General features: G+C 45.7%; 1 protein-coding gene and 1 non-coding gene across 2 annotated transcripts in view; both read left to right on the top strand.

The window, feature by feature from the left end:
* The window catches only part of VWA8 (von Willebrand factor A domain containing 8), a 165,614-nt gene that overhangs the window by 82,709 nt on the left and 57,258 nt on the right, over positions 1 to 25,647 (top strand). Inside the window, exons 22-29 of the mRNA XM_029047902.2 lie at positions 371 to 446; positions 4,219 to 4,354; positions 8,327 to 8,446; positions 9,348 to 9,553; positions 11,373 to 11,524; positions 18,939 to 19,047; positions 21,167 to 21,305; positions 22,756 to 22,955. Coding sequence (XP_028903735.1) covers positions 371 to 446; positions 4,219 to 4,354; positions 8,327 to 8,446; positions 9,348 to 9,553; positions 11,373 to 11,524; positions 18,939 to 19,047; positions 21,167 to 21,305; positions 22,756 to 22,955 — 1,138 coding nt within the window. The remainder of the gene's footprint in view (positions 1 to 370; positions 447 to 4,218; positions 4,355 to 8,326; positions 8,447 to 9,347; positions 9,554 to 11,372; positions 11,525 to 18,938; positions 19,048 to 21,166; positions 21,306 to 22,755; positions 22,956 to 25,647) is intronic.
* LOC114805997 lies at positions 22,137 to 22,274 on the top strand. Its single transcript, XR_003754128.1, has one exon. It is a non-coding gene; the product is annotated as a small nucleolar RNA SNORA7 (small nucleolar RNA).

The raw sequence follows: 25,647 nt of genomic DNA, 5'->3' as shown, positions 1-25,647 counted from the left end.
ACATGGTTGAAAAAAATATGCAGAAAAATTGCTTGGAGAAGAATCTATTGTTGGTTAGAAAATGGCGTAAAACATGCAACGTATTATTCTTCTGAACTGCGCCACAGAGTGATTAAAAAACCGTTCATTCGTTCAATGGTATTTATTCATTCGTTCATTTAGTAGTATTTTTTGAGTGCAGAGCGCTGTACTAAGCGCTTGGGAGAGTACATTATAACAAACAGACACATTCTCTGCCCACAAGGAGCTTACGATCTAGAGGGGGAGACAGATAGCAATATAAATAAATAGTATATTACTTTTACCTGATCCTCATAGACCAGCTTGTTTCCTGTTTAATTTTACAATCTTTGTTGTGTTTTCCTTTTAGAGATACCACTGTACAAACCCTTACGCTGCAGCCTTCCGTGAAAGATGGGCTTATCGTGTACGAAGACTCGCCTCTGGTCAGTGTTTGAATATTTTCGAGGGTCTCTCTTAATAATGTTGGTATTTAAGCGCTTTCTATGTGCAGAGCATTGTTCTAAGCGCTGGGGGAGATACAGGGTCATCAGGTCGGCCCACGTGAGGCTCACAGTTAATCCCCATTTTTCAGATGAGGTAACTGAGGCACAGTTTAGTGCCATTGTTCTTGTCTGTCCGTCTCCCCCGATTAGACTGTAAGCCCGTCAAACGGCAGGGACTGTCTCTATCTGTTGCCGACTTGTTCATCCCAAGCGCTTAGTACAGTGCTCTGCACATAGTAAGCGCTCAATAAATACTATTGAATGAATGAATGAATGAACAGAGAAGTGAAGTGACTTGCCCACAGTCATACAGCTGACAGGTGGCAGAGCCGGGATTCAAAACCATGACCCTTGATTCCCAAGCCCGGTCTCTTTCCTCTGAGCCACGCTGCTTCTCTAACGTCTCTTACATGCATAGCTGTGCTCCCACTTTGAAAAACCCAAAGCAGCAGCCAAACGTTTCACATGACACATCATAGTATGTCGTTGGAGACTCGTAATGCAGGTTGTGAGTTCAGATGAGATGAGAAATGGCGCTTATTTTCCTGGACAGTAGGATCAGTATATCCTTAGGAGGAGCAATTTCGACAATTAACCACCTCCCATTGCCACTGATCGTGTCAGAGATACCCAGGGCTGTAAAATCAAGCTTCAGGCAGAAGCTGGTTCAGACACCATCCAGACACCTTGCTCCCGGAGGTGCGCCAGTATCGTGGTACGATCTTGCCAGAAAGATCGGCTGTGCATAATCTGAAAAGAGGAAAGCAGTGTAACCTGAGATGCACAAATAAGGGACAAGGCAGTCGTCCCTTGTGTTAGCCAGGAGCCCGTCTTGACTCGTCCTCGTACTCCCGGTCCGTGAGAGGAGACGCAGATTGCAAGCCAAATCCATTTTGTCAATGGAGCTACGTTAATTGCGTGCTCTTCCGGCAAAACTCCCCTTCCCAGCCAAAGTCCGAGAGACCAAGAGAAGCAGCATGGCGGAGCGGATAGAGCAAGGGTCTGGGAGTCGGAAGGTCATGGGTTCTAATGCCGGCCCTGCCGCTTGTCTGCTGTGTGATAGTGGACGAGTCACTTCACTTCTCTGTGCTTTAGTTACCTCATCTGTAAAAATGGGGATTGAGACTGTGAACCCCATGTGGGACAAGGACTGGGTCCAACCCGATTTGCTAGTATAATAATGTTGGTATTTGTTAAGCGCTTACTATGTGCCGAGCACTGTTCTAAGCGCTGGGATAGACACAGGGGAATCAGGTTGTCCCACGTGGGGCTCACAGTCTTAATCCCCATTTTACAGATGAGGGAACTGAGGCACCGAGAAGTGAAGTGACTTGCCCAAAGTCACACAGCTGGCAAGTGGCAGAGCTGGGGTTCGAACCCATGACCTCTGACTCCAAAGCCCGTGCTCTTTCCAGTGAGCCACGCTGCTTCTCTGGACCTTCTCTGGACTGCTTCTCTAGTATCCACCCTGGACCTTAATAGAGGGCCTGACACATAGTAAGGACTTAACAAACACCATGATTAGAACCAGGAACCTGGTACCCCAACACATAAGAGACAAAACGGGCGCAAGAAAGAGACCCCTGTCCCTCACAAAGGAACAACAGCCTGTTCACAGAAGAGCCCTCTAACATGTTACATAAATGTCCGCGTTACTTGACTGGGGCTTAAAAGTACCGGTTATTAATACCAAATGTATCTTATTCCAGTTAAAACTTACATTATGACATTCCAGCAAAGTAGTCAACACTTAGCTTGAAATCATAATTTGCAAGTAATGGCACATAGGATCTTTCCATTTATGGGTTTATTTTCTTTCTGGAACACAAAGCAAGATGTGAGTAAGTGGCTGTCTGGGGAGTTTGAAGTTTAAACAGTGAGAGCATTATTAGAACACGCATTTTCTTTCCGCTCGGAAGGAAAACACTGTTGCTCATTTGTTTAGGGCTTCTCTTACGGAGTCTAAAATGGAGCTACGACTTGGTTCCTCACTCCGCCGCAGCTCGCTCTGTGATTGCGGGCAAGTCCGTTGCCCCACTCTTGAACCTGATGACCTCGCCAACTAACCTGACAAAAGCGCCGAGCCCCTCATTGTCTCCGTCTCCCTCCTCCAATTCCTTCCATCTCCACTTCCTCTCTCTCATCTTTATCAGCCACCACCTCAAGCGGTCTCCCGTCTGCTTTCAAAACTCATTCCCTCTGACTCTGTCCCTTCTCAGCTTATAAAAATCTTGGCTCCCACTCTTTTCAGCTCCCTGATGGCTATCCTCAACCTCTCACTCCCTGATGGATCTTTCCCCGTCCCTTTCAAATATGTTTATAAAAAAGCACCACTGGACCCATTGAACGCACCCATTATCAGTCCGTCTCCCTCTTATTTCTGTCCTGTTGCCTCAAAGTAGGTTGTATATAACCACTTACTCTCCTACTTCAGTTTTGACCCCTTGCTATTTAGTTTCTACCCTCTTCACTCTGCTGAAATGCAGTCTCCAAAACCACCAGTGGCTTCCTCCTTACCAAGCTGACCGAATTCTCAAGCCTAATCCTCCTTGACCTTACAACACCACCCACTTCTCCCACCAGGTTCTGCCCTTCGTCTTCCATCCAAATGGCCGCCACATTGATCCAGGCCCCTGTCAGTAGGTCATTCGGTTGTGTTTACTGAACGCTTACTGTGTGCAGAGCGCTTTACTAAGCGCTTGGGAGAGTACAGTATAGCAGACACATTCCCTGCCCACAGCGAGCTTACAGTCTGAGGGGGACAACAGACATTCGTATAAACAAGTAAATGACAGGTATGTACATAAGTGCTGTGGGGCTGGGATGGGGGAATGAATAAAGGAGCAAGACAGGGCGATGCAGAAGGGAGGTGAAGAAAAGGAAAAGAGGGTTTAGTCAGGGAAGATCTCTTGGGGGAGATGTGCCTTTAATAAGGCTTTGAAGTGGGGGAGAGTCATTGTTGGATATGAAGAGGGAGGGCGTTTCAGGTCAGAGGCAGGATATGGGTGAGAGGTCGGCAGTGAGATGAGATCGAGGTAGAGTGCAAAGGTTGGCATTAGGGGAACGGAGTGCGCAGGCCGGGTTGTAATAGGAGAGTAGTGAGGTGAGGTAGGAAGGGGCAAGGCGATTGAGTGCTTTAAAGCCCATCGTAAGGATTTTCTGTTTGCGGAGATGGATGTAGGCCCTGTAGGCCGAGGACAGGATGGGGGACAGGGACCGTGCCCAACCCGATTACCTTGTATCTACCCCGTTGCTTAGAACAGTGCCTGGCACACAGAAGCATCTAACTAATACTACTAGTATTATTATTATTTTGTGGATGGAGTCTTGGACTCCCAATGGGGTTCGTTCATTCAGTCATATTTATTGAGCACTTTGCTACGGTCAGAACCGTTTCTGCAATTGGAGAAACATCTTCTGCCGGAACACAGCAGGTTCCTGGCTGAGGAAGCCACCTCTTGGCGAGGAAGGCTGCGGTGATCTGAACACTGGGCTCCTCTATTTCAAGTTCCGGAAATCAGTCAGACTTCTCAGGAAGTCCGGTTGTCAGCACTGTTCTCCCCACACATTCGCATCTCGTCAGGTCAGCAGTCGCCCTGGTTGGTGCTTGAGCTTTGAAGACTCTGCATAGATGAGGCGACGGGGCAGCCTTTAGCTGTTGGACGTCTCCGTCGTTCCTGATGTTTTGTAATGTGACTCCTCTACCTTCTAGGTTAAAGCGGTCAAGATGGGGTATATACTGGTCGTGGATGAGGCCGATAAAGCTCCAACCAACGTCACCTGTATCTTAAAAACCTTAGTTGAAAACGGGGAAATGATTCTGGCAGATGGAAGACGCCTCGTCGCCAGTGAGTATCTGAAAAGGGATTTTTGTAGGAGCCCGAATAAGGTCATCTGCAAAGAGTGGCCGGCCTCTTGGCCCATGCCGTTTTCCCCAACTGCATTTAAGCAACCTCGGCCGCACATGGCCAGTGATAGATAGCTATTCAGCAGTCAGGGAAGCTGAATACACACACAGTATCTGCACTTCATAGTTAGTCCCATCCTGCCCTGCCTGGCCTGAGAGTCTTTTCCAAAACATTGATGTGTTAGCTGCGTTATGCCTGGAGTCAGCAACCTGCTAGAACTTTAACAGTTCTACTTTCGTAGTACTCTAAAGCACTTAATCACCTTGCCACCCAGTAATCATAATTGTGTTATTTGTTAAGCGTTTACTGTGTACCAGGCACTTTAAAAGTAAGAATTGTGGTATTTGTTAAGCGTTCACTATGTGCCAAGCTCTGAAATGAGCCCTCGGATGGATACATGGATATAGGTTGGACATGGTCCCTGTCCCACATGGGGCTCACAGGCATAATCCACATTTTACAGGTGAGGTAAACAAGGCATAGAAAATTGAAGTGACTTGCCTAAGGTTACACAGCAAGTAAGTGGTGGAGCTGGAATTAGAACCCAGGTCCTTCTGACTTCCAGACCCACCCTCTACCCACTCTGGACTCTAAGCTCGTTATGGGCAGGGAATGTGTCTACCGGCCCTCTTATATTGTACTCTTTCAAGCGTGGGAAGGCAACTTGTCTACCAACCTTGTTATATTGTACTCTCCCAAGCGCTTAGTACATTGTTCTGCACACGGTACGAACTCAGTAAAGACGATTAAGATTTCATAGTGAGAAAACATCTGTATCGATTTCATCATTGCCTTTTCTCATCCCAAGCTTCGAAGGAGGGCCACCCTGAGCTCTGATTTTCTAGCTAGTTTTCAATGTTATACGATTATTGACTTCCATTACCTACCTGGGCTATGCACAAAATGTTAAATTATTAATCAGTCAATCAAACATTGGTATTGAGTCCTTACTATGTGCGGAGCACTGTACTAAGCATTTGGGAGAGTACAACACAACAGGGTCAGCAGACATGTTCCCTCCCCACAACACATTTCCAGTCTAGAGGGGAGCTAATCCCACATAATCCTTTGGGAAATAAAGATGAAGAATGTGTATTCATCTCTTCCAAGAGGTCTTCCCTGACTAAGCCCTCATTTCCTCTTCTCCCAATCTCTTGTGCTTCGCCCTGGCTTGCTCCCTTTATTCATCCTCCCTCCCAGCCCCACACCACTTATAATAATAATAATAATAATGTTGGTATTTGTTAAGCGCTTATTATGTGCAGAGCACTGTTCTAAGTGCTGGGGTAGGTACAGGGTAATCAGGTTGTCCCACGTGGGGCTCACAGGCTTCATCCCCATTTTACAGATGAGGGAACTGAGGCCCAGAGAAGTGAAGTGACTTGCCCACAGTCACCCAGGTACATATCTGTCCTTATCTGTACCTATCAAGCATATAGTACAGTACTTTGCACACAGTAAGTGCTCAATAAATACAATTGAATTGAATTATTTATTCATTTATATTAATGTCTGTCTCCCCCTCTTTACTCTGAGCTCGTGGGCAGGGAATGTGTCTGTTCACTGTTATATTGTACTCTCCCAAGCACTTAATACAGTGCTTTGCACACAGTAAGTGCTCAGTAAATACGATTGAATGGAATATTTAGGTTTGCGTATCACTGTAATGTGGTAGGAAATAGAAGAGGGAAATGAAAGGAAGTAGAGATTTCTTTTTTCCCAGCTGAATGGATCAGCTAAACCTTTACTTCCTATAAAACCTTAAGAATTCATAGCGAGTGTCCCCTTGAGGTGAAATCACCACCAACCAAATCAGCAAAGGGACTTATAATTAACAAATTAATCTGTCAGTGATGGTTATTGAGTATTTACCGTGAGCAGAGCACTTTTAAGCATTTGGAAGCGTACAGTGCAGTCGAGTTGGTAGGATGCGACTCCTGCCTACTAGGAACTAACTGGAATTCTGCAAGCATAGGTCTTTTAAAATGCTATATTATATCTTCCCTTCTGATCTCGTCAGTTTTATATTTTAGTTTTCAGTGTGGTACAAAGTAGTGCTTGCAAGTGTTTATGATTTGTATCTGTAGATTGTAAGTAGGGATCATGTCTACCAGCTCTCTTGCATTGTACTTTACCAAGCACTTAGTTTAGTGTTCTGCACATGGTAAGCACTCAGTGAATACTATTGGTTGATTTAGTCATTCATACTCTCAGAGGTCACAAATGATCTATTTCTTGCCAGATCCCACGGCCTCAACTCCATCCTAATCCTCCTCATTCTCTCAGCTGCCTTGGACACTGTCGGCCACCCTCTTCTCCCGGAAACATTAATTCAGCCTCGGCTTCGTTGACACCGTCCTCTCCTAGTTCTCGCCCTATCTCTCTGGCTGCTCATTCTCAGTCACTTTTGTGGGCTCCACCTCTGACTCCCACCTCCTAACTGTGGGGGTCCCTCGAGGTTTAGTTCAGGGTCCCCTTCTGTTCTACATCTACACCCATTCCCTCGGAGAACTCATTCACTCCCGTGACTTCAACTACCAACTCTGTGTGGCTGATTCCCAAATCTACATCTCCAGCCCTGATCTCTCTTTACTTCTCTGCATTCTCTTATTTCCTCCTACCATCTGGACATCTCTACTCCGCTTTCCTGCTGACCCCTCAAATTTAACATGTCCAAACAGAAGTCTTTATCTTCCCACCCAAACCCTCTCCCCCCTGTGACTTTCCCATCACTGTAGGCGGCACCATTGCCTTTCCTGTCTCAGAAGCCATAACCTTTGCATTATTCCACATCCTGCCTCTGGCCTGCAACACCCTCCCTCTTCATATTCGACAGACTATCACTGTCCCCATCCTCAAACCCTTATCGAAAGCACATCTCCTCCAAGAGGCCTTCCCAGACTAGGTCCTCATTTCCTCTTCTCCCGCACCCTTCTGCGGCATCGCCCTTTTATTTGGATTTGCAACCTTTATTCACCCCACCATCACCCCCACAGCACTTATGTACATATCAATAATTCATTTATTTAAATAAATGTCTATCTCCACGCCCCGCCCCCAGGCTGCAAGGTCACTGTGGGCTTAAACGTGTCTACCACCTCAGTTACATTGTACTCTCCTAAACACTAATTCAGTGGTCTGCACAGAGGAAGCACTCAATAAATAGAATTGATAGGCTGACCACTAATATTTGAGACACAAGTCTCTGCCGTAGAGTTTACACCCAGTGGAAGAGATTTCAGTCCCTTTTTGCACCCTAATAATCTTGTAAATTTCTCCATTTATATCTGTTTCCCTCCAGGGACAGCACCTTAAGGGTAAAGTGTTGCGCTTTACACTGCCCCTGTCCCCAGAAGCATAGTTCAAAGCTCAGTACAACCTACATGCTCAGGAAATTCTTTGGCTGATGATGCACTGCTTTTTCCAGATTTTCATAATTTCTCTAGTCTCATCTTAAAATGGAAAGGGAGTGTAGGTCTGATTCACTGCAACTGTTATTCAGAGAACATCGTCAGGCTTAATAGTAGGCAAACTTCAAAAATGTATGGTGAGTTCTTCTTTGGAATCATTGTTTCATGAGAGTCTTCATAAACCCAGGGGTTGCATGCCAGTCTGGAATAGATCACGCTTGCGTGTTTGTGGCGAATCCTGTCTTGCGTACCCAAAACAAAATTTTGGACGATGTCCTTGCTCAAGTGTTTTTGGTCTCCAAACTGTATTTACCAAGAAGCAAGATTCTGGGCAAATTGAATGAAAGCCGGATCAGTTCCGGACATGCAGCATAACATTCTTAATAAGTGAGCAGGGAAATGCTTGTGTTATTTCTTTTTTTAAACAGTGAGGTTCTTTCTGTTAGGAATAATTGGATATTAATGAATGTGGTGCATACATTGAAACGTATACGTTTTTCAGATGCCGCTAACGTAGATGGAAGAGAAAATGTTGTACTAATTCATCCTGATTTTAGGATGATAGTTCTGGCCAACAGACCCGGATTCCCTTTCCTGGGTAACGATTTCTTCGGCACTTTAGGTAAGTCCTGGTCACGGAGGGGCTCAGGCAGGGCAGGGGATGGTGGTATGGAGGAGATGCGGAGAGGGGCTTGTCCCTTTCTGCTTCCACCTGGAAAGTGTGAATCGGGGATGTTCAGGAACTTGAGGAAGACAGCTCCCCTCCTCTGGTCAGTTCCAGGAACTGTTCCAGGTCCAGGAGTAATGCTGGGGTAGATACACGATAATGAGGTTGTCTCACATGGGGCTCACAGTCTTAACCCCCATTTTACAGATGAGGTAACTGAAGCCCAGAGAAATGAATTGACTTGCCCAAAGTCACACAGCTGACAAGCGATGGAGCCGGGATGAGAACCTCTGACTCCCAAGCCCATGCTCTTTCCACTAAGCCACACTGCTCTAGGGGGCTCATATGGGGCCTCATATGGGGCTTACAGTCCTAATGCTCATTTTACAGATGAGGGAATTGAGGTCCACTGAAGTGGAGTGACTTGCCCCAGGTCACACGGCAGACGAGTGGAGGAGCCAGAATTAGAACCCAGGCCCTTCTGTCTCCCAAGACCTTTGCTCTATCCATTAGGCCACGCTGCTTCTCTCTGTTCCTATGTAAAGTGCAGTCGCATATTAAGACCTCTCATTTGGATGCCCAAAGTGGGTTTGTTGGCTCTTGTCTTATCCTTCCACATAGTAAACTTGAGTCTCCACCCTCGACTCTCTCCCATGCTGCTGCTGTCCAGCCCAGCCCAGGTGAGTTTTGACGTTTGATTTGTAGCAGATGGCCCGACACTCACTAGCCCCTGGCGAAGCTAGGAATGGAACGGATAGGCCTCTGCTAGACTCTCCCTCCCGTAGCCGAGACTAGTAGAGGACTGGAGACTCTGAGAGGCTTTGTTGGCTCTTACCTGTTTGTTTTGCTCCTTTAGGTGACATCTTTAGCTGCCATGCAGTTGATAATCCCAAACCAAAGTCTGAACTGGCCATGCTCAGACAGTATGGCCCAGATGTCCCCGAGCAGGTTCTCAAGAAGTTGGTAGAAGCCTTCGGGGAACTGAGGAGCTTGGCGGACCAGGGGATTATTAACTATCCCTATTCCACCCGAGAAGTCGTCAACATAGTCAAACATTTGCAGGTGAGTGCCTTCACCCACTGCCCAACTATAGTCTTCAGCAAAATTCTCACCCGACCGACACACGCTTAGGAGTGATTCTGATGATCCGTCCAGTCCCCCCGACCCTTCTAGACAGTGAGCCCGTTGTCAGGGAGGGATTGTCTCTATGTGTTGCCGAATTGTACTTTCCAAGGGCTTAGTACAGTGCTCTGCACACAGTCAGGGCTCAATAAATACGATTGAATGAATGAATGGCCTTGATTGTCAGATGGCTGGACCGACACAGGTCTGGTGCTCGAATCACCGTGCCTTCATTTTTTATTGCACTTCTTCATTTCCCAAGGTCCAGGTGTCTTGGAGTCCAGCCCAGGTTGTTCAGCCGTGGTTGGTCTGAAAGACCCTGAAAAGGGGCAAAATGAAAGGAATGGCAACAGAGGGTATTTCCCATCTCTGTCAATCTGCCAAGTGATTCACGGAAAAGGGTTCACGCGGAAGGGACGACCAAAAGCGAAAACTCTGCTCTCTCGTTCAGACGGAGCTTGTTATTTCGGTGGTGGTGACTGACAGGTGGCTTTAGAAAAAAAAATCTAATTGCTTTGTAGAGGTTTTGTATCAGTATCTAGGGACATGAAATCTCTCCTGAAATTTGTTAAAAATATTTTGCAGAACCCACGCCCCAACATCAAAATACTATGTTAAAGCCATTTTTCACACTAAGGCAAGTAGCAGGAATGATATGAAGTTATTACTGTTATCATTATTATGGTATTAAAGTGCTCACTATGTGTCAAGTGCTGTTCTAAGTGCTGGAGAAGATAAAAGTTAATCAGGTTGGACACAGTCCCCGTCCCACATGAGGCTCAAGTCTAAATAGGAGGGAGAACGGATATTGAATCCCCATGTTACATTTAAGGAAACAGACACAGAAATGTTAAGTGACTTGCCTGAGATCACACAGCAACCGATTGGCAGAGCTGGGATTTGAACCCAAGCCTTCTAACTCCCAAACCTGTGTTCTTTTCACTAGACCATGCTGCTTCTTGAAGCACACTACATGCTCAGTCCTAGAGGGAAATAAAGATACAGCCAGCTCCCCTGTAACGTGCATTTTTCACAAAGTGTTTTGGACAGAATGTTAATTACAGAATTAGGGGACAACCTTCCGACAGTAGCTGTGAGCCCCGCGTGGGACGGGAACTGTGACCAACCCGATTTAACTTGGCTCTATCCCAGTGCTTAGAGCAGTGCTTGGCACAGAGCAAGGGTTTAAGAAATATAATAATAGTAAGCATCTGTCAGGATAGAAGCAATATGACCTTGGGAGATTGCAACCTCCGTGTTATAAGAGAAGTCAGGCATGGAGGCCCAGGAGTTCACAATCTGAGTGGGAGTACAGAGATCCGTAGAACAGTGAAAATGAAGCTAGAGCAAAATGAGTTACAAATTAAGCAGTAAGATAACAGTGTGAAGATAATGAATCTGTGTTTCTGCCCTAAAAGTCGAAGCACATCTGTTTTTTAAATTAGTTTTCAATTGGATAATTAGAAGTAGCATCTGTGTGAAAGTTAAATAAGATAAAACGGCATTTTATGCAACTGTGTATGCTCTTTGTGGGCAGGGAATGTGTCTACCAACTCTAGTGTATTGTACTCTCCCAAGCACTCAACTCAGTACTCTGCACACAGTAAGGGCTCAATAAATACCAAAGATTGATTTTGTTCTTGAGATCCAGTTCATCCATTTTTCCTGCACTAACCATACCAAATTCACCCTATTTTGAATTTTATATTATGCGGATCTAATCTGAGTCTTTTGTTATATATTTATTTCTCATAAACAGAAGTTCCCGTCCGAAGGGCTTGCCAATGTGGTTCGGAATGTGTTTGACTTCGATTCCTACAACAGTGAGATGCGTGAGATTTTGATTAGCACCTTACACAAATACGGAATACCGGTTGGTGCACGACCTTCCACCGTTCAGCTGGCGAAGGAGTAAGAGGAATAAATACTCTGTTCAATGTTGGTCAAAACCATTCTGGTTTTTTAATGCTGCTGATTAATTTAATGCCAGTATGCTATAGCTATATCAGATTGGGGGTTGAAGAGTTTGTATCCACCACTAAAAAATGGGAATATATTTTGCTGATCAGTATTAAAATCGTAAAGTGGTATCCTTGTGGCGGCTTGTAAATGAATTTGAGTGATTTCATATGTCATCTGTAGGAGTTGTAAGATATTCCAATAAAGGGAAATATTTGTTTCCTGCTCAGTCTGTGTTTTTTTGTTTAATTATTGTGGATATTTGTCATTCCTAAGGCGTTAAAGAAAATAATACTCCCTACATACCATGAATACTACACAGAGGGAAAACATATCCACTTTGATGTGATTTTCCTTTTTGTCCTCTGCCTTATTCTGTATGAGTCTTGAGAATTCCCTGAATTATTAAATGCATTTTTTATCAAGAGATATAAAATATTTAATGTCCAATGGAAAACTCCTCAGAATTTATCATTAATTCATTTCAAGTGTTCCTCCTGGAGCTTGTCTATTTCTCTTCTCTTAAAAAACATATTTGATGAGCCAAATGTTCTGATTTTTGGAGCAATAAAAAAGGGTATTGATACATATGCACAGCCGTGTATATGTAATTTCCTTTTCTCTAAGAAAAACCCTCCAATTCTGGCAGTAAGGACAAACTATGAAATTAGCGTATGGAAACAAATATTTCCCTTAAATGAGGGGATGGAATTTTTAGAGAGCAAATACATTTTTTTCTGGAAAAATACCATTGATTCAGATGCTATTGTTTCAATGTCTCTGGTAATAGTATGATAATGGACTCTCCTGTCATGATTGGGGTACCAACATCAGTCGTGAGGCTTGAGCATGGGAAGGTGGTTTGAGGAGCAGAGTTTGAACACCCAAAGAGCTGAGAGGAACCATTAGCCCTGTGGGATCAGGACCGTTGGGAGGCCAAAGACTGACTTAGACCTCAGCTTCTTGGACAGAGCAGGCCACCGCGGACAACCTCTACCTCACTCCCTTGGCCTAATGGGGACGGGAATTAGAGCCAAGAAGTGGACTGCATGAGGCAACCCGCTGTTCTGTCACGGTGGCTCCTCTGGAAACGAAGCAAAAGTCAGGGTTCAGGGCTGCAGCGGTGGGGTGAACCCTCCAAGGGCCTGGGCAGGGGCAGTTTCCACTCCCGTGGCAGCAGAGGATGGAGGCTACAGGCTGGCACGTGATGCGCTGACTGACCCCAAGACCCTGAGCCGTCCTCTGACCGGGGACTTTGTCACCACTGACGAAAATGGGCTTTAGGATGGACTAAATGGTGATTTTTCTCCCATCTTCTTTGATTCACTGACCTTGTAACTATGGTAATTCAGTCAGTCAATGAGGGGCATTTAATAAGGGGCTACTGTGTGCAGAGCACTGTACTGAGCGGTGGGGAGAGTCCAATACAGTTGGAAGACATGACCCCCGCCTATAAGGAGCTTACAGTCTAGTAGGGGACACAGACAATGAAATACATGACATCAGGAAATTAACAGTCCTCTTGGGGTGGGGAGGGGATTACAACGTGCTAGAGGGTATGAATACAAGCACAGTAGAGACACCGATATGAGAGAGAATGAGAGGGTTTTTGGTTTTTTTTTGCCTTTTTTCATGGAATTTAAGTGCTTACTATGTGCCAGCCCTGTTCTAAACACTGGAGTTGATGCAAGTTAATCCGGATACAGTCCCTGTCCTACGTGGTGCTCCAAGTCGAAGTAAGAGAACAGATATTGAATCCTCATTTTGCAGATGAGGAAGCTGAGGCACACAGAAGTTAAATGACTTACCTAAGATCACCCAGCTGGCAAAGTGTGGGCCTGGGAGTGGGCCCGTATCCTCTGACTCCCAGGCTCGTGGTTTATCCATTAGGCCATGCTGCTCGTCCGAAAGGTTAATCAGGGAAGGCTTTCTGGAGCAGTTTCTTCATGAGGGCTTTGAAGATAGGGAGAGCGGGGAGTCTGTAGGGTATGAAGGGGGAGGGAGTTTGATGCAGGAAGGAGGAGTGAGCAAGGGGTCAGGGGTGTAAGAGATGAGATCGTGGCAGAATACGTAGGATGGTATTAATCATATTTTTTGAGCATTTACTGGGTGCTGAGTGTTGTCCTAAAGTACTTGGGAGAGTAAAATACAACAAAGTTGCTACTCAGGTTTCCTGGCCACAAGGAAAGGCACTGTGGCTTAGCGGAGAGAGCCCAGGCCCGGGAGTCAGAAGGACCTGGGTTCTAATCTTGGCCCCGCCACTTGTGTGCTCTGTGACCTTGGGCAAGTCATTTAACCTCTCTGCGCCTGTTACCTCATCTGTAAAATGGGGATTGAGATTGTCAGCCCCATGTGGGACAGGGACCGTATCCAACCAGATTACCTTGTATCTTCCCTAGTGCTCAGTACAGTGTCTGGGACAAAGTAGGCACTTCACAAATACCATAAAACAAAACAAACCCCCAAAAAACAAAAGAGATTGCAGTCGAGCAATCTAGAGAGGGAGGCAGACATTAAAATAAATGATGGATACGCTCATAAGTGCGCTGGGGGTAGGAGTGGGGTGAATATCAAGTGCATAGGCAGCAAAGAAAGAAAAGGGAGTGGAGGAAATGAGGGCTTTATGGGGGAACGCCTCTTGGAGGAAATACGATTTCAATAGGACTGGGAAGGTGGGGAGAATTGTGGCCTGTCACATATGAAAGTGGACAGTATTCCAGGCCGGGGGAAGTCGTGGGCAGGGGGTCGGGCAGATATGTAAGATGAGGAACAATACATAGGTTGATGAGGTTGATGCTAGAAGAGCAAAGTTAGAGCTTAAGCTGGGTTGTAATAGGAAATCAGGGAGATAAGGTAGGAGAGGACGTGGTAATTGAGTGCTTTAGAGCCGCCGGTAAGGAGTTTCTGTTGGATGCAGAGGTGGATGGGCAACCACTGGAAGGTCTTGAATGGGGAGATGTGGACTGAAATTTTTTTAGGAAAATAATCCAGGCAGAAGAACGAAGTAAGAACTGGAGTCGGGAGACAAGGGGTGGAGAAGTCAGCTAAGAGGCTGATTCAGGAGTCAAGGTAGGATACGTTAAATGCGTGGATCGGTATCGCAGGAGTTTGAATGGAGAGAAAAGGGCGGACATTAACGATGTCTTGAAGGTAGAACCGACGTGATTTGGTGGCAGATGGAAAATGCGGACTGATTGAGAGAGATGAGTCAAGGAGCAAAGTGTATGGGCTGTGTTTCAGCGGGAGATGAAGTGAGGGCAGGTGGGAGGGAGGGAGCCAACTGATTGCATGCTTTAAAGCCGTTGATGAGCCTCTGCTTATTGCGGAGATGAATGGCTGACCTTTGGAGGTTTTTGAGGAACGGGAGATGTGCCTAGAATTTTTTTTATGAGAAATGGATCTGGGCAATAGACTTGAACCCTCAACGGAAGAGGGGAAAGGCTGGAGGCAGGGAGGTCAGTGAGGGAGATGCTGCAGCACTCAACGTAGGATATAACAAATATTTGAATATTCTTGGCATCTTGTAATCTGATACTAGATCTGAAGGACTTCGGCTCTTTTTCCTGGATATTTAAAGTATTGAAGTTTCGACTTCTGTGTGACCTTGGGTAAGTCACTTAACCTCTTTGGCCTCAGTTTCTTCATCTGCAAAATGGGGATTAAATGCCCTGCCTGAAGGAGTATGGCTTACTGGAAAGAGCATAGGCCAGGAGTCAGAAGGACCTGCCTTCTAATCTTGGCCCTGCCACTTGTCTGCTGTGTGACTTTGGGCAAGTCACTTCACTTCTCTGGGCCTCCGTTCCCTCATCTGTAAAATGGGGAATTAAACTGTGAGCCCCACGGGGGACAGGGACTGTGTCTAACCCAGTTGGCTTGTATCCACCCCTGTGCTTAGTACAGTGTCTGGCACATAATAATTGCTTAACCAATGCCATAATAATTTATCATTATTTATTATTATTTATTACATCTACCCCAAAACTGAGCACAGCACTTGACACAGAGTAAGCACTTAACAAACACCACAATTATTATTATTGAATCATTTCTTATGACCGTTGCAAGCAACTTCATTAAAGGATGGGTGAGGCTCTTTTGTGGGCAAGACATAATGCTCTCAGTTTCAGGAGCACGGACTATGTTTGTGTGTGAATGAGTAATATTCTTTAGATCTCAGAATGACACTGCCGACAGTTCTGTGCATCAGAAGTGAATGGTGTCATGTGAGTGATTGTCCTTTAAGAGTTTATGAATTCAGACACACCTTGATATAGTCATTGAATTTCTACTTAGCGGTGGGTTGCTGTTCTCATCATCAGTTGCTGTCAAAGCTCTATTTATGTAAAACTCTGTTTTTCAAATAGAAAAAACTGGGATATTTTGATTTGAGTTTTGAATCACCAAATGATTTTTGTAAACACAGTGTAACATTTTGTACATATCTTACTCGGTTTCTTAAGAACTATCTCAAGTACATATTCCCTTTAATTTACTTTAGTGTCTGTCTCCTCTGATAGATTGTGAACTCCTAGAGTGTAGAGCTCATTTCTATTAATTCTCTTTCCCAAGTGCTCTGTGCATAGTAGGAGCTCAGCAAATACTATTGATTGGTTGATTAAAGAACCATAGGGAGCTACAGTGCTCTGCACGAAGTGAATACTCAGTAAATACCGTCGATTGATTAATGGAAAACAAAGTGCTATCAGATTTATTCTGAAAGTCTTACACTGTCCTACTTTTTGAGAAGTTGAAGCATTCACTGACAACATATGTCCAAGTCATAAAGTTAAGCAGTGATTGAGGGATTAGCTACTCTCCCAAGAGTTTAGTACAGTGCTCTGCACACAGTAAGCACTCAATAAATGCAATTGATGATGATAATAATTGTGGTATTTGTTGAGCGCTTACTCTGTGCCAGGCACTGTACTAAGCACCGGGGTGGATACAAGCAGATCGGGTTGGACACGGTCCCTGGCCCACCTGGAGCTCTCAGTCTCAATCCCTGCTTAACAGATGAGGTAACAGAGGCATAGAGAAGCGACTTGCCCAAGGTCACACAGCAGACATGAGGTGGTCAGGATTCGAACTCATGACCCTCTGATACCCAGGCCCTTGCTCTATCCTCTCCGTGTTTCAGAACACTGAGTGGTTGTTTAGAAATGGTGTCAGCGTGGCTCGTTAGGACGGCCCCGTCTCTCCATGGTAATAACAATAATAATGATGGTATGTGTTAAGCGCTTACTATGTGCCAAACACTGTTCTGAACGCCGGGGTAGATACAAGGTCATCAGGATGTCCCACATGGAGCTCACAGTCTTAATCCCCATTTTACAGATGAAGGAACTGAGGCCCAGGGAAGTTAAGTGACTTGCCCCAAGTCAAGCAGCTGATAAATGGCAGAGCCGCGATTAGAACCCACGACCTCTGACTCCCAAACCCGTGCTCTTTCCACTAAGCCACGCTGCTTCTCTACCGAGGAAAGGACGTGAGCAGCGGAGCTGCCGTCCTTTCCTCCGTCCAGGTTGCTTCCCTCTTATTATTTCATTCCAGGGCATCAGCTCCTTCTGCCCTTACTACTCCACGCTGATCTTTTCCCCCCTCTTCTTAGCAGGACAAAGTAAAATTTCCTATCGCTGTGGTGACAGTGGTGAATTTTAGTTTGGGACCTGGTTCTCTTGGCCCGTTGTCCCCTCCTGACATTCTAAGCCCCCGCTCATCTCACCCTGTCTTTGCTCTTCAAATGCTTCCCACCAGCCGGGGACCAGTGGAGTCTGGTCTTCTGCTGTCGAGTCGTCTCCGACCCGTAGCGACTCCCTGGACACGTCTCTCCCAGAACCCCCCACCTCCATCCGCAGTTGTTCCGGTAGTGTATCCAGAGAGTTTTTGCGATAAAAATCCCTGGGGTGGTTTACCGTCGCCTCTTTCCGCGCAGTCAACCTGAGTCTCTGCCCTCGAGTCTCTCCAGGCCACTGTTGCCCAGTACAGGTGAGTTTTGCCTTGTAGCAAATGGCCTGCCACCCGCAAGCCACTGGCCAAGCTAGGAGTGGAACGGATAAGGCCTCTGCCTGACCTTCCCTCCCGTAGCCGAGACTGGTAGAGGACTGGAAACTCTCCAGGTGTGGTCCCTAAAGGGGGGACCGGTGGAGCAGGAAGGCAAAAAGTTAAAAATAGTAGAAGTCACACCGGGGAGTTCCAATTTTGTGGAGATCCCACAGGGCTCATGGGTTGCAGGCAGGCACTGATGCATGGCGTAGTGGCTAGAGCCCGGGCCTGAGAGTCAGAAGGCCATGGGTTCTAATCCAGGTTCCGGCACTCATCTGTGGGACCTCGGGCAAGTCTGTTGGATGGAGAGGAAGTCCTGGATTCGAGCGATGTTGTGGAGTTAGAACTGCCAGGATTTGGTGATGGCTTGAGTGTGTGGATTGAATTACAGGAGTCAAGAATAATGCCAAGGTTAGGTAAATCATCCTTACACTCGCTCTAATTCATTTTAATGTGTGTTCCCCACCCCCTCCCCCTTGAGATTGTCAACTCCTTGCTGGCAGGGAAGATGTCTATCCACGTGATTGTATTGCACTCTCGCAAGCGTTCAGTTCAGTGCTCTGCGCTCAGTAAACTCGCAGTAAATACCATTGACTGATGGATTGATTGATGGGAATCCTTACTTAGAAGCAGTTTGCAGGAAACTGCTGATTGGCGATCCGTCCTGTGTTTTGAAAAAACCTCTCTCAGGAGTCCTAGATAGAAGCAGCGTGGCTCAGTGGAAAGAGCAAGGGCTTGGGAGTCAGAGGATGTGAGTTCTAATCCTGGCTCTGCCACTTGTCTGCCGTGTAACCGTGGGCAAGCCGCTTGACTTCTCTGGACCTCAGTTACCTCATCTGAAAAATAGAGATTAAAATTCACGTGGGACAACCTTATTACCTTGTATCTACCCCAGTGCTTAGAATAGTACTCGGCACATAGTAAGCGCTTAACAAATACCGTAATTATTATTATTATTGTTATCATTATTATTAAAGCAAATGTGGCTTTATGGTCATTTGAAATGTCTCCTTGTGCTAGACAAGAAATTAGGGGAGCAGGGCACCATAATTTTAATCTGTCCTCTCAAATTAGGTAGACAAAGAGCACCCTCCGTATATCCTCGAGAAGAGATAAAACAAGATTGAAAACATAGTAATTGCTAAGCTTCATTAGTGGTCATTTATTTTGAATGTTGTTTAAGATGTCTTTAAGAAAATTGACACTTTATAATTCCTTTGTGAAGAAAATACTCACTAGCATTTGATTTTGTCTATTGGAAATGAATTGACTCTTGTTCTTGGGCATAAGTTACTCAAAATAACTTTCCAATTGTCCTTGACAGGTTACCGTTGCCAGATCAGACATTCATGGGCTACTGGACAATCAGTCATTCGGGAAACGGAAAGCAAAACCTTCTGTGTCCTGCAGAAACTCATCGCGTAGACGTAAAGGTTTATGTCTTTTTTTTCCTCATAAAAATGTTGCTCCTGGTAATGGTTAGCCTGCAGAAATAAGTACCTATTCTAAACTTAAAGAAACAGCATAATCGTTTCACAGGTGGTTTGGATCATGTGATTAAGGAGATGCTATGCTCACGGATAGAAACTAATAATAATGATGGCATTTGTTAAGCGCTTTCCATGTGCCAAGCACTGTTCAAAGCACTGAGGTAGGTACAAGATCATTAAGTTGTCCCATGTGGGGCTCACAGAAGCAGCATGGCATAGTGGCTAGAGCACAGGCCTGGGAGTCAGCAGGTCATGGGTTCTAATCCGGATCTGCCACTGATCTGCTGTGTGATCTTGGGCAAGTCACTTCACTTCTCTGGGCCTCCATTACCTCATCTGTAAAATGAGGATTTAGACTGTGAGCCCCACGTGGGACAGCCTGCTTATCTTGTATCTACCCCAGCACTTAGAACAGTGCTTGGCACATAGTTGGCGCTTAAGAAATACCATCATTATTATTATTAATCCCCAATTTACAGAGGTAACTGAGGCACTGAGAAGGTAACTGGCTTGACCAAGGTCACAAAGTAGCCAAGTGGCAAAATCGGGATTAGAACCCACGACCTTCTGACTCCCGGGCCCGGGCTCTCCACTAGGCGTTGCTGCTTGTCAACCACACATAAATACACATAGAGAGAGAGAGAGCATTCTTCACTAGATTGTTATTTGTAACCACTCCTTTCTAGTTCTTCGAAAGTCTACTTCAAATAGCTGCGCCAGACCTATTTTGTGAGAATCGTGAGAATCCTCCAACTCCCCCGCCCGGCCTCTTTCCACTAAGCCACGCTGCTAACTTGTCTCCATCGGAAGTGCCGCTATGTGCGCAGATCAGTGCAGGGATAGGTCCCGGCTTGCTTTTAGCTGGAAGGGACGGACTGTAGGAGCCAGAGGGAAAGCAAAAGGAATAAGGGTCGGGGATCTGGAGAGGCAGAGAACTGCAGCCCTCAGAGCGGGTAGAGAAGAGCAACATTAAAGAGGCAGGACGAGGGAGTGCCGAGAGACCCGGAGCATCGGCTAGTGGTGGGAGCAGAGTTGTAACAATAATAATTGTGGTATTTGTAAGCACTGTGTGACAAGCACTCTACTAAGGTCAGAGACCTGTCCCGGTCCCACGTGGGGCTCAAAATAAAAGGGGGGAAACAAGGTGTCGAAGCAGCGTGGCTTAGTGGAAGAAGCCCGGGCTTGGGAGTCAGAGGTCGAGGGCTCTAATCCCGGCTCCCCCACCTATCAGTTTATGGGCAAATCACTTAAATTCTCTGGGCCTCAGTTACTTCATCTGTAAAATGGCGATTAAGACTGTGAGCCCCACGTGGGACAACCTCATTACCTTGAATCTACCCCAGCGCTTAGAACGGTGCTTGGCACGTAGTAAGCACTTAACAAATACCACCATTTTAAAGTTTTAAAGTTGAGGAAAGTGAAGCTCAGAGAATAATAATCGTAGTGATAATTACGGTATTTGTTAAGCGCTTACTGTGTGCCGGGCAATCTACTGAGCGCTGAGTGAAGTGACTTGCCCCGGGTCACCCAGCAGGCAAGTGGCAGACCCGGGATTAGAACCCAGGTCCCCTAACTTGCAGGCCTGTGCTCTCTTGGGCTAGGCCACACTGTTTCCCTCTTTCTGCTCACCCCAATCGCCGTACTATCAGCATCCTCGGTAGGCTCATCTCTCGTCCACCCTTTTGCTCCAGGAAGAGGTACACTGGGGGATAGGATTTAAACCCTCCATCAGTAGCAATGGCTTCGTGCCTGATCCTAGACATTCTTCTAGGACCACGTCTAGGCCTAGTCTGGGAAGATCCAGCTCCAGAGTTACCTCAGTGCTGTCCAGCCTCCACTCATCCTCTCTAAGGGCTCCGGGGACCCCACTAACCTTTATAGAGGAGGAAATTACATTGCAGCTATAAACCGCTGGCAGAATTGAGATGAGAAATCATTTCCCCCAAGGTTTTTAGCCTGTCGCTAGTCACTTTAGATTGTCCAAGAATTAATCCCCGGCCGGACAGCCGTTACCGTCCGCACTGTGCAACGCGGAACTCATTATTGCATTCCTTTGAAATAGGGTCCAGTACATTTAGCCTTCCAGGACTATCCAGTAGAGAGGCATGAAGGAAGAGCCCTCAGTTTTACCGAAGAATGTGCTTCCTGGAGGCTGCCTTTGGATGAGATCAATTTAGTCTGCGATATCGCCGTAGCACAAGGTATGTCAGAATGTTCTCGGATTCTTCCTTCGGGCATGTTTATAACGATTTGTCTTGTAGGGGGAAATTGCAACAAATTGCGAGCCATATATGGTGGATTCAAGGACAGTATTGCCTAACCGTTTAATTATGTTTAGTTTAGAGCTAATTTTTTGACTCGTCTAAGCCCAAAGATACGGAGGAGTCCAAATCAACTATAAAATGTGTGTGTGTTTCTGTGTGCTTGTCATTATATTTGCAGTACTCAGATATTTGTTGAAAATAGGAGTAGGAAAAAGAGAAACACTGATGATTTTCTCTGCTCTGATGCATTTTTGTGACAATCTTAAAATATCTGTGCCAGACCAATTTCGTGAGAAAGATCATTATGCAGATGTATTTTAGATCACTTCTACTGCTTGTTACTCTACCACCACATGTTTGATAAAGAATTATTGCATCCTCATCATTGCTATTCTATTCATTTATTTGTACTCTGCAGATTACTGCCACTGACCACTACCCAACGATAGACAGTTCCTTACCTAACAGAACTTACACTTCTGTAAATTGAATAAGCTTACTTAGAGACACAGAATATTCAGACTATGGGTAGAAAAGAACTGAACACATGGGAGAGGTTTCGTAGGAAAATCCCAAGATGATGAGAAAGTTCTACTTTTAGTAGAAACTCAAGGAAATGTTGGGAAACAGAAGGATATGCAAAATTCCATCAAGATGACCAGCTGTTTTCTGCTTGGAAGGATAGGAGCAAGAGGAAGTAGGTTTTGTTGTAGCGTGAGGATGCTAGGGAAGACCTGAGGAAGAATTTCCAGAGAATGAGGGTGTTAACCCCCCTCAGGATGGCACCTGGAGAGTTTCCAGTACTCTCCCAGTCTTGACTGTGGGAGGAAGAGTCAAGCAGAGGCCTGACCATTCCATTCCTAGCTTGGCCAGTGGCTAGTGAGTGGGAGGCAATCTGATACAAGGCAAAACTCACCTGCGCTGGGCAGCGGCAGCATGGGAGAGAATGGAGGGCGGAGATTCAAGGTTACTGCACGGAAGGAGGCAGTAGTAAACCACTTCCCTATTTTACCAAGCAAACTCTATGGATCCACTACCAGAACGATCGCAGGTGGAGGTGGGGCTTTCTGGGAGAGATGCATCCATGGTGTCACTCTGGGTAGGAAACGACTCGACAGCATAAGACAAGAGGGTGTTAACACTAGGGCAAGTTACAGTGGAAGCTTATCAAATTTCTTTTTCTGCATATTTTAAAAATCCAAGTCAATTCTTGCTCATTTGGAATGATTTGGGTGTGCTCCAGACCAAGATAGGGCCCCGGGGTTGATGACCTCTTAGGATCACCTATGACATCAAGGTTCTCCGTCATTGAGCTCTCCCTGTGATCTTGAGCAACATCCGTTTGGATTCTGGGGTGATCCGTTGCCCTGCTTTTATGTCATTTCAGAAGGCGAGAACAGCACTCTGTTTGTGGCCACGTGCAATCCCGTGTGCCTGTACTTTATGAATACGAGCGGAGACAGCGGTCACCTGGTGGACTTTTATGACCTGTTTCCGAGAACGGCCCGAGGAATATGGCATCCATTTGTCACCGTAGCCCCCCTGGGGGAGCCCCTCAAAGGACAAGTGATCCTGCATGAACAGGAGGTAAGCAAGCAAGACGTCCCCCATTTGGGGTGGTTTCATAAGAAACACAAATTCCTGCGACGACAACCGCATGGGTAACGTGATTGTTTATTATGTAATTACTAAAGGCACATGTTTGCCATTGAATATAAAACATTTTGAAGTTATTGGCTGCGTTTGACTCAGACTTAAATTACCATTTGATCCACCAATTAATCGATCATTGGTTTTATTGAGCTCTTACTGTGTGCAGAACACTGTACTACAGAACACTTGGGAGGGTCAGTCCAGTTGGTTGACACATTCCTTGTCTAGAAGGAGCTGATAAGCTAATATGGGAGACACACATTTAAATATATTACAGACCAGCAAGATGTTGCTACTGCATTTCCTGTTTTGCAGCAAAGGGTATTTTAATCTCTGAGAGATTTTTTATGTTTGATTGTGTTTGATAAGTGCTTACTCCTTGCCAGACACTGTATTAAGCACTGGGGTAAATATAAGCTTATCAAGTTGGGCACAGTCCCTGGTAGCCTGATGCTACAAGTCTCAATCCCCCTTTTACAGTCACAAAGCAGACAGGCGATGGAGCCGGGATTAGAACCCATGACCTTCTGACTCCCAGGCCCATACTGTTTCTGGCTTACGAGCCGTTTGGCAGCCTCCCTCCTCTCATGGCTGTAGGGATCCGATCCGTACAGCTCACCAACTTCACCGACTGGCCCTAATACGGTCTAGGAGATGCCGTTGTTTATAAAGACCTTAGATGCATCTGTGAACCCTTTCTATTGTTTGGGAGTTCCAAAGTGGTTTTGGTGATTTCAGGCAGAGTCACCAAGCGGCAAGAGCCTATTGCTGTTTTGTTTTCCCATTCCCGCTGGGGTCATGTTGGTTTCCGTGTTTTGGCTTCACTGATGCTGATGATGCTGTTGATGATGGTATTTGTTAAGCGCTGGCTATGGGCCAGGCACTGTTCTAACCGCTGGGTTAGCTACAAGCTAATCAATTTGGACACAGCCCATGTCCCACATGGGGCTCAGAACATTAAGCCTCATTTTACAGGTGAGGACTGGAGGAGTGAAGTGGCTTGCCCAAGGTCACACTGCTGTTTGTTAATTGATTATAATAATAATGTTTGTTAAGCATTGTTATGGGCCAAGCACTGTTCTGAGCACTGGGGTTAATGCAAGGTCATCATTGCATTGTCCCACGTGGGGCTCGCAGTCTTAACCCCCATTTTACAGATGAGGTAACTGAGGCACAGAGAAGTGACTTGCCCAAAGTCACATAGCTGATAAGTGGCGGAGCTGGGATTAGAACCCACAGCCTCTGACTCCCAAGCCTGGCCTCTTTCCACTGAGCCACGCTGCTTCTCCCGATTGATAAGGTCCATCCTGGTAGGCCTGGGGGGGGGAGGTTGATGACAGTGACGCCTCTGGCAGAGGGCAGACCTCGGTGCTGCTGATTCTCCTGATCTCTCCTCAATGCATTCTTTCCTGCTGCTCCCACATACTCTGGTCTCAGCAGGGTATATCTCATCTTTTCAGTATAGCCATATTCATTTGATGACACTCACTGAAACAGGAAACAATGTAAAGCTATACCTGACTCAACAACTGTGATGGAGACCTTGAAAGCATAAATGTATCATGGGGTATATTTTCCCCATACACTCTCATGTTTAACTTGGTAAATATAAATTACACTGTAAATTCCCCCCCGCTGTAGTAGCTTATTTCTAGTACTTGGATCCACCCTGATGCTTAGTACAGTCCCTGCCATACCATAATTTTGCTTTTCTGCCCCACACCCCAACATCTCCCTAATTTAGCCCCCTTCTTCCACCCGTCAACACAGATGTCCCTCACAGTAGAATGAGTTCATGCTCCTTGAAAGCCTGGTTGTACTGTGGGGCGTTTTTGTCCTTTATGAAACTTTTAGAAAAGAAATACGAAATGTCTTTTTGGGAATATACTGTTACACCAAGCATTACTGAACTAATCGTTATTGAAGTAATTCAAAGCGTAACATGAGCAAAATTAGAAGTTGTCATACGATAATGAATCTTTGCAGGAAGTTGCAAATTTTGAGGCTTGTTCTGTGGACAGAAGCAGTGGTTTTGTAACTTCATAGAATTTGTCCAAAAACAGCTTTGTTCTTGTGCTCGTAGAAGTACCTTCTAGCAGCATAACTCCTTCTAATCAGCTTTTCACACCGTAAATTCCTTTGTTCATCAGTCATCTTCACTCATTTTTGCAAACCGTAGGCTTTATTTAAAGTTGGTACCTAACTTTTTGACCCTCAAATCGTAGTAGGTGGTGGAAGACCAAACTTCGTCATCTGTTTGGACATCTTGCAATGATACATTGAATCGTCAGTATGTTAAAGGGAAGCAACGTAGCCTTGTGGAAAGAGTACAGGCCTGGGAGTTAAAGAACTTGGCTTCTAATCCTGACACTATTACTTACCTACCATCTACCTCTGAACAAGTCAGTTAACTTTTCTGTGCCTCAATTCCCTCTTCTGCAAAATGGGGATCGAATTTCTATTCTCCCTCTTACTTAGACTGAGAGTCTCATAAGGGACTTGATTATCTTGTATCTACCCCAACGCTTAGTACAGTGCTTGGCATATAGTAAGCACTTAACAAATACAACAGTTATTTTTTAAATATGTCATGGTTCACAGCTGTATCTCCAGAGTGGCCGTAGCC

The sequence above is a fragment of the Ornithorhynchus anatinus genome, chromosome 20 (genome assembly GCF_004115215.2).
Source record: "Ornithorhynchus anatinus isolate Pmale09 chromosome 20, mOrnAna1.pri.v4, whole genome shotgun sequence".
NCBI lineage: Eukaryota > Metazoa > Chordata > Mammalia > Monotremata > Ornithorhynchidae > Ornithorhynchus > Ornithorhynchus anatinus.
Note: the sequence above shows the minus strand (reverse complement) of the source record. Positions and strands in the feature narration are given on the sequence as shown.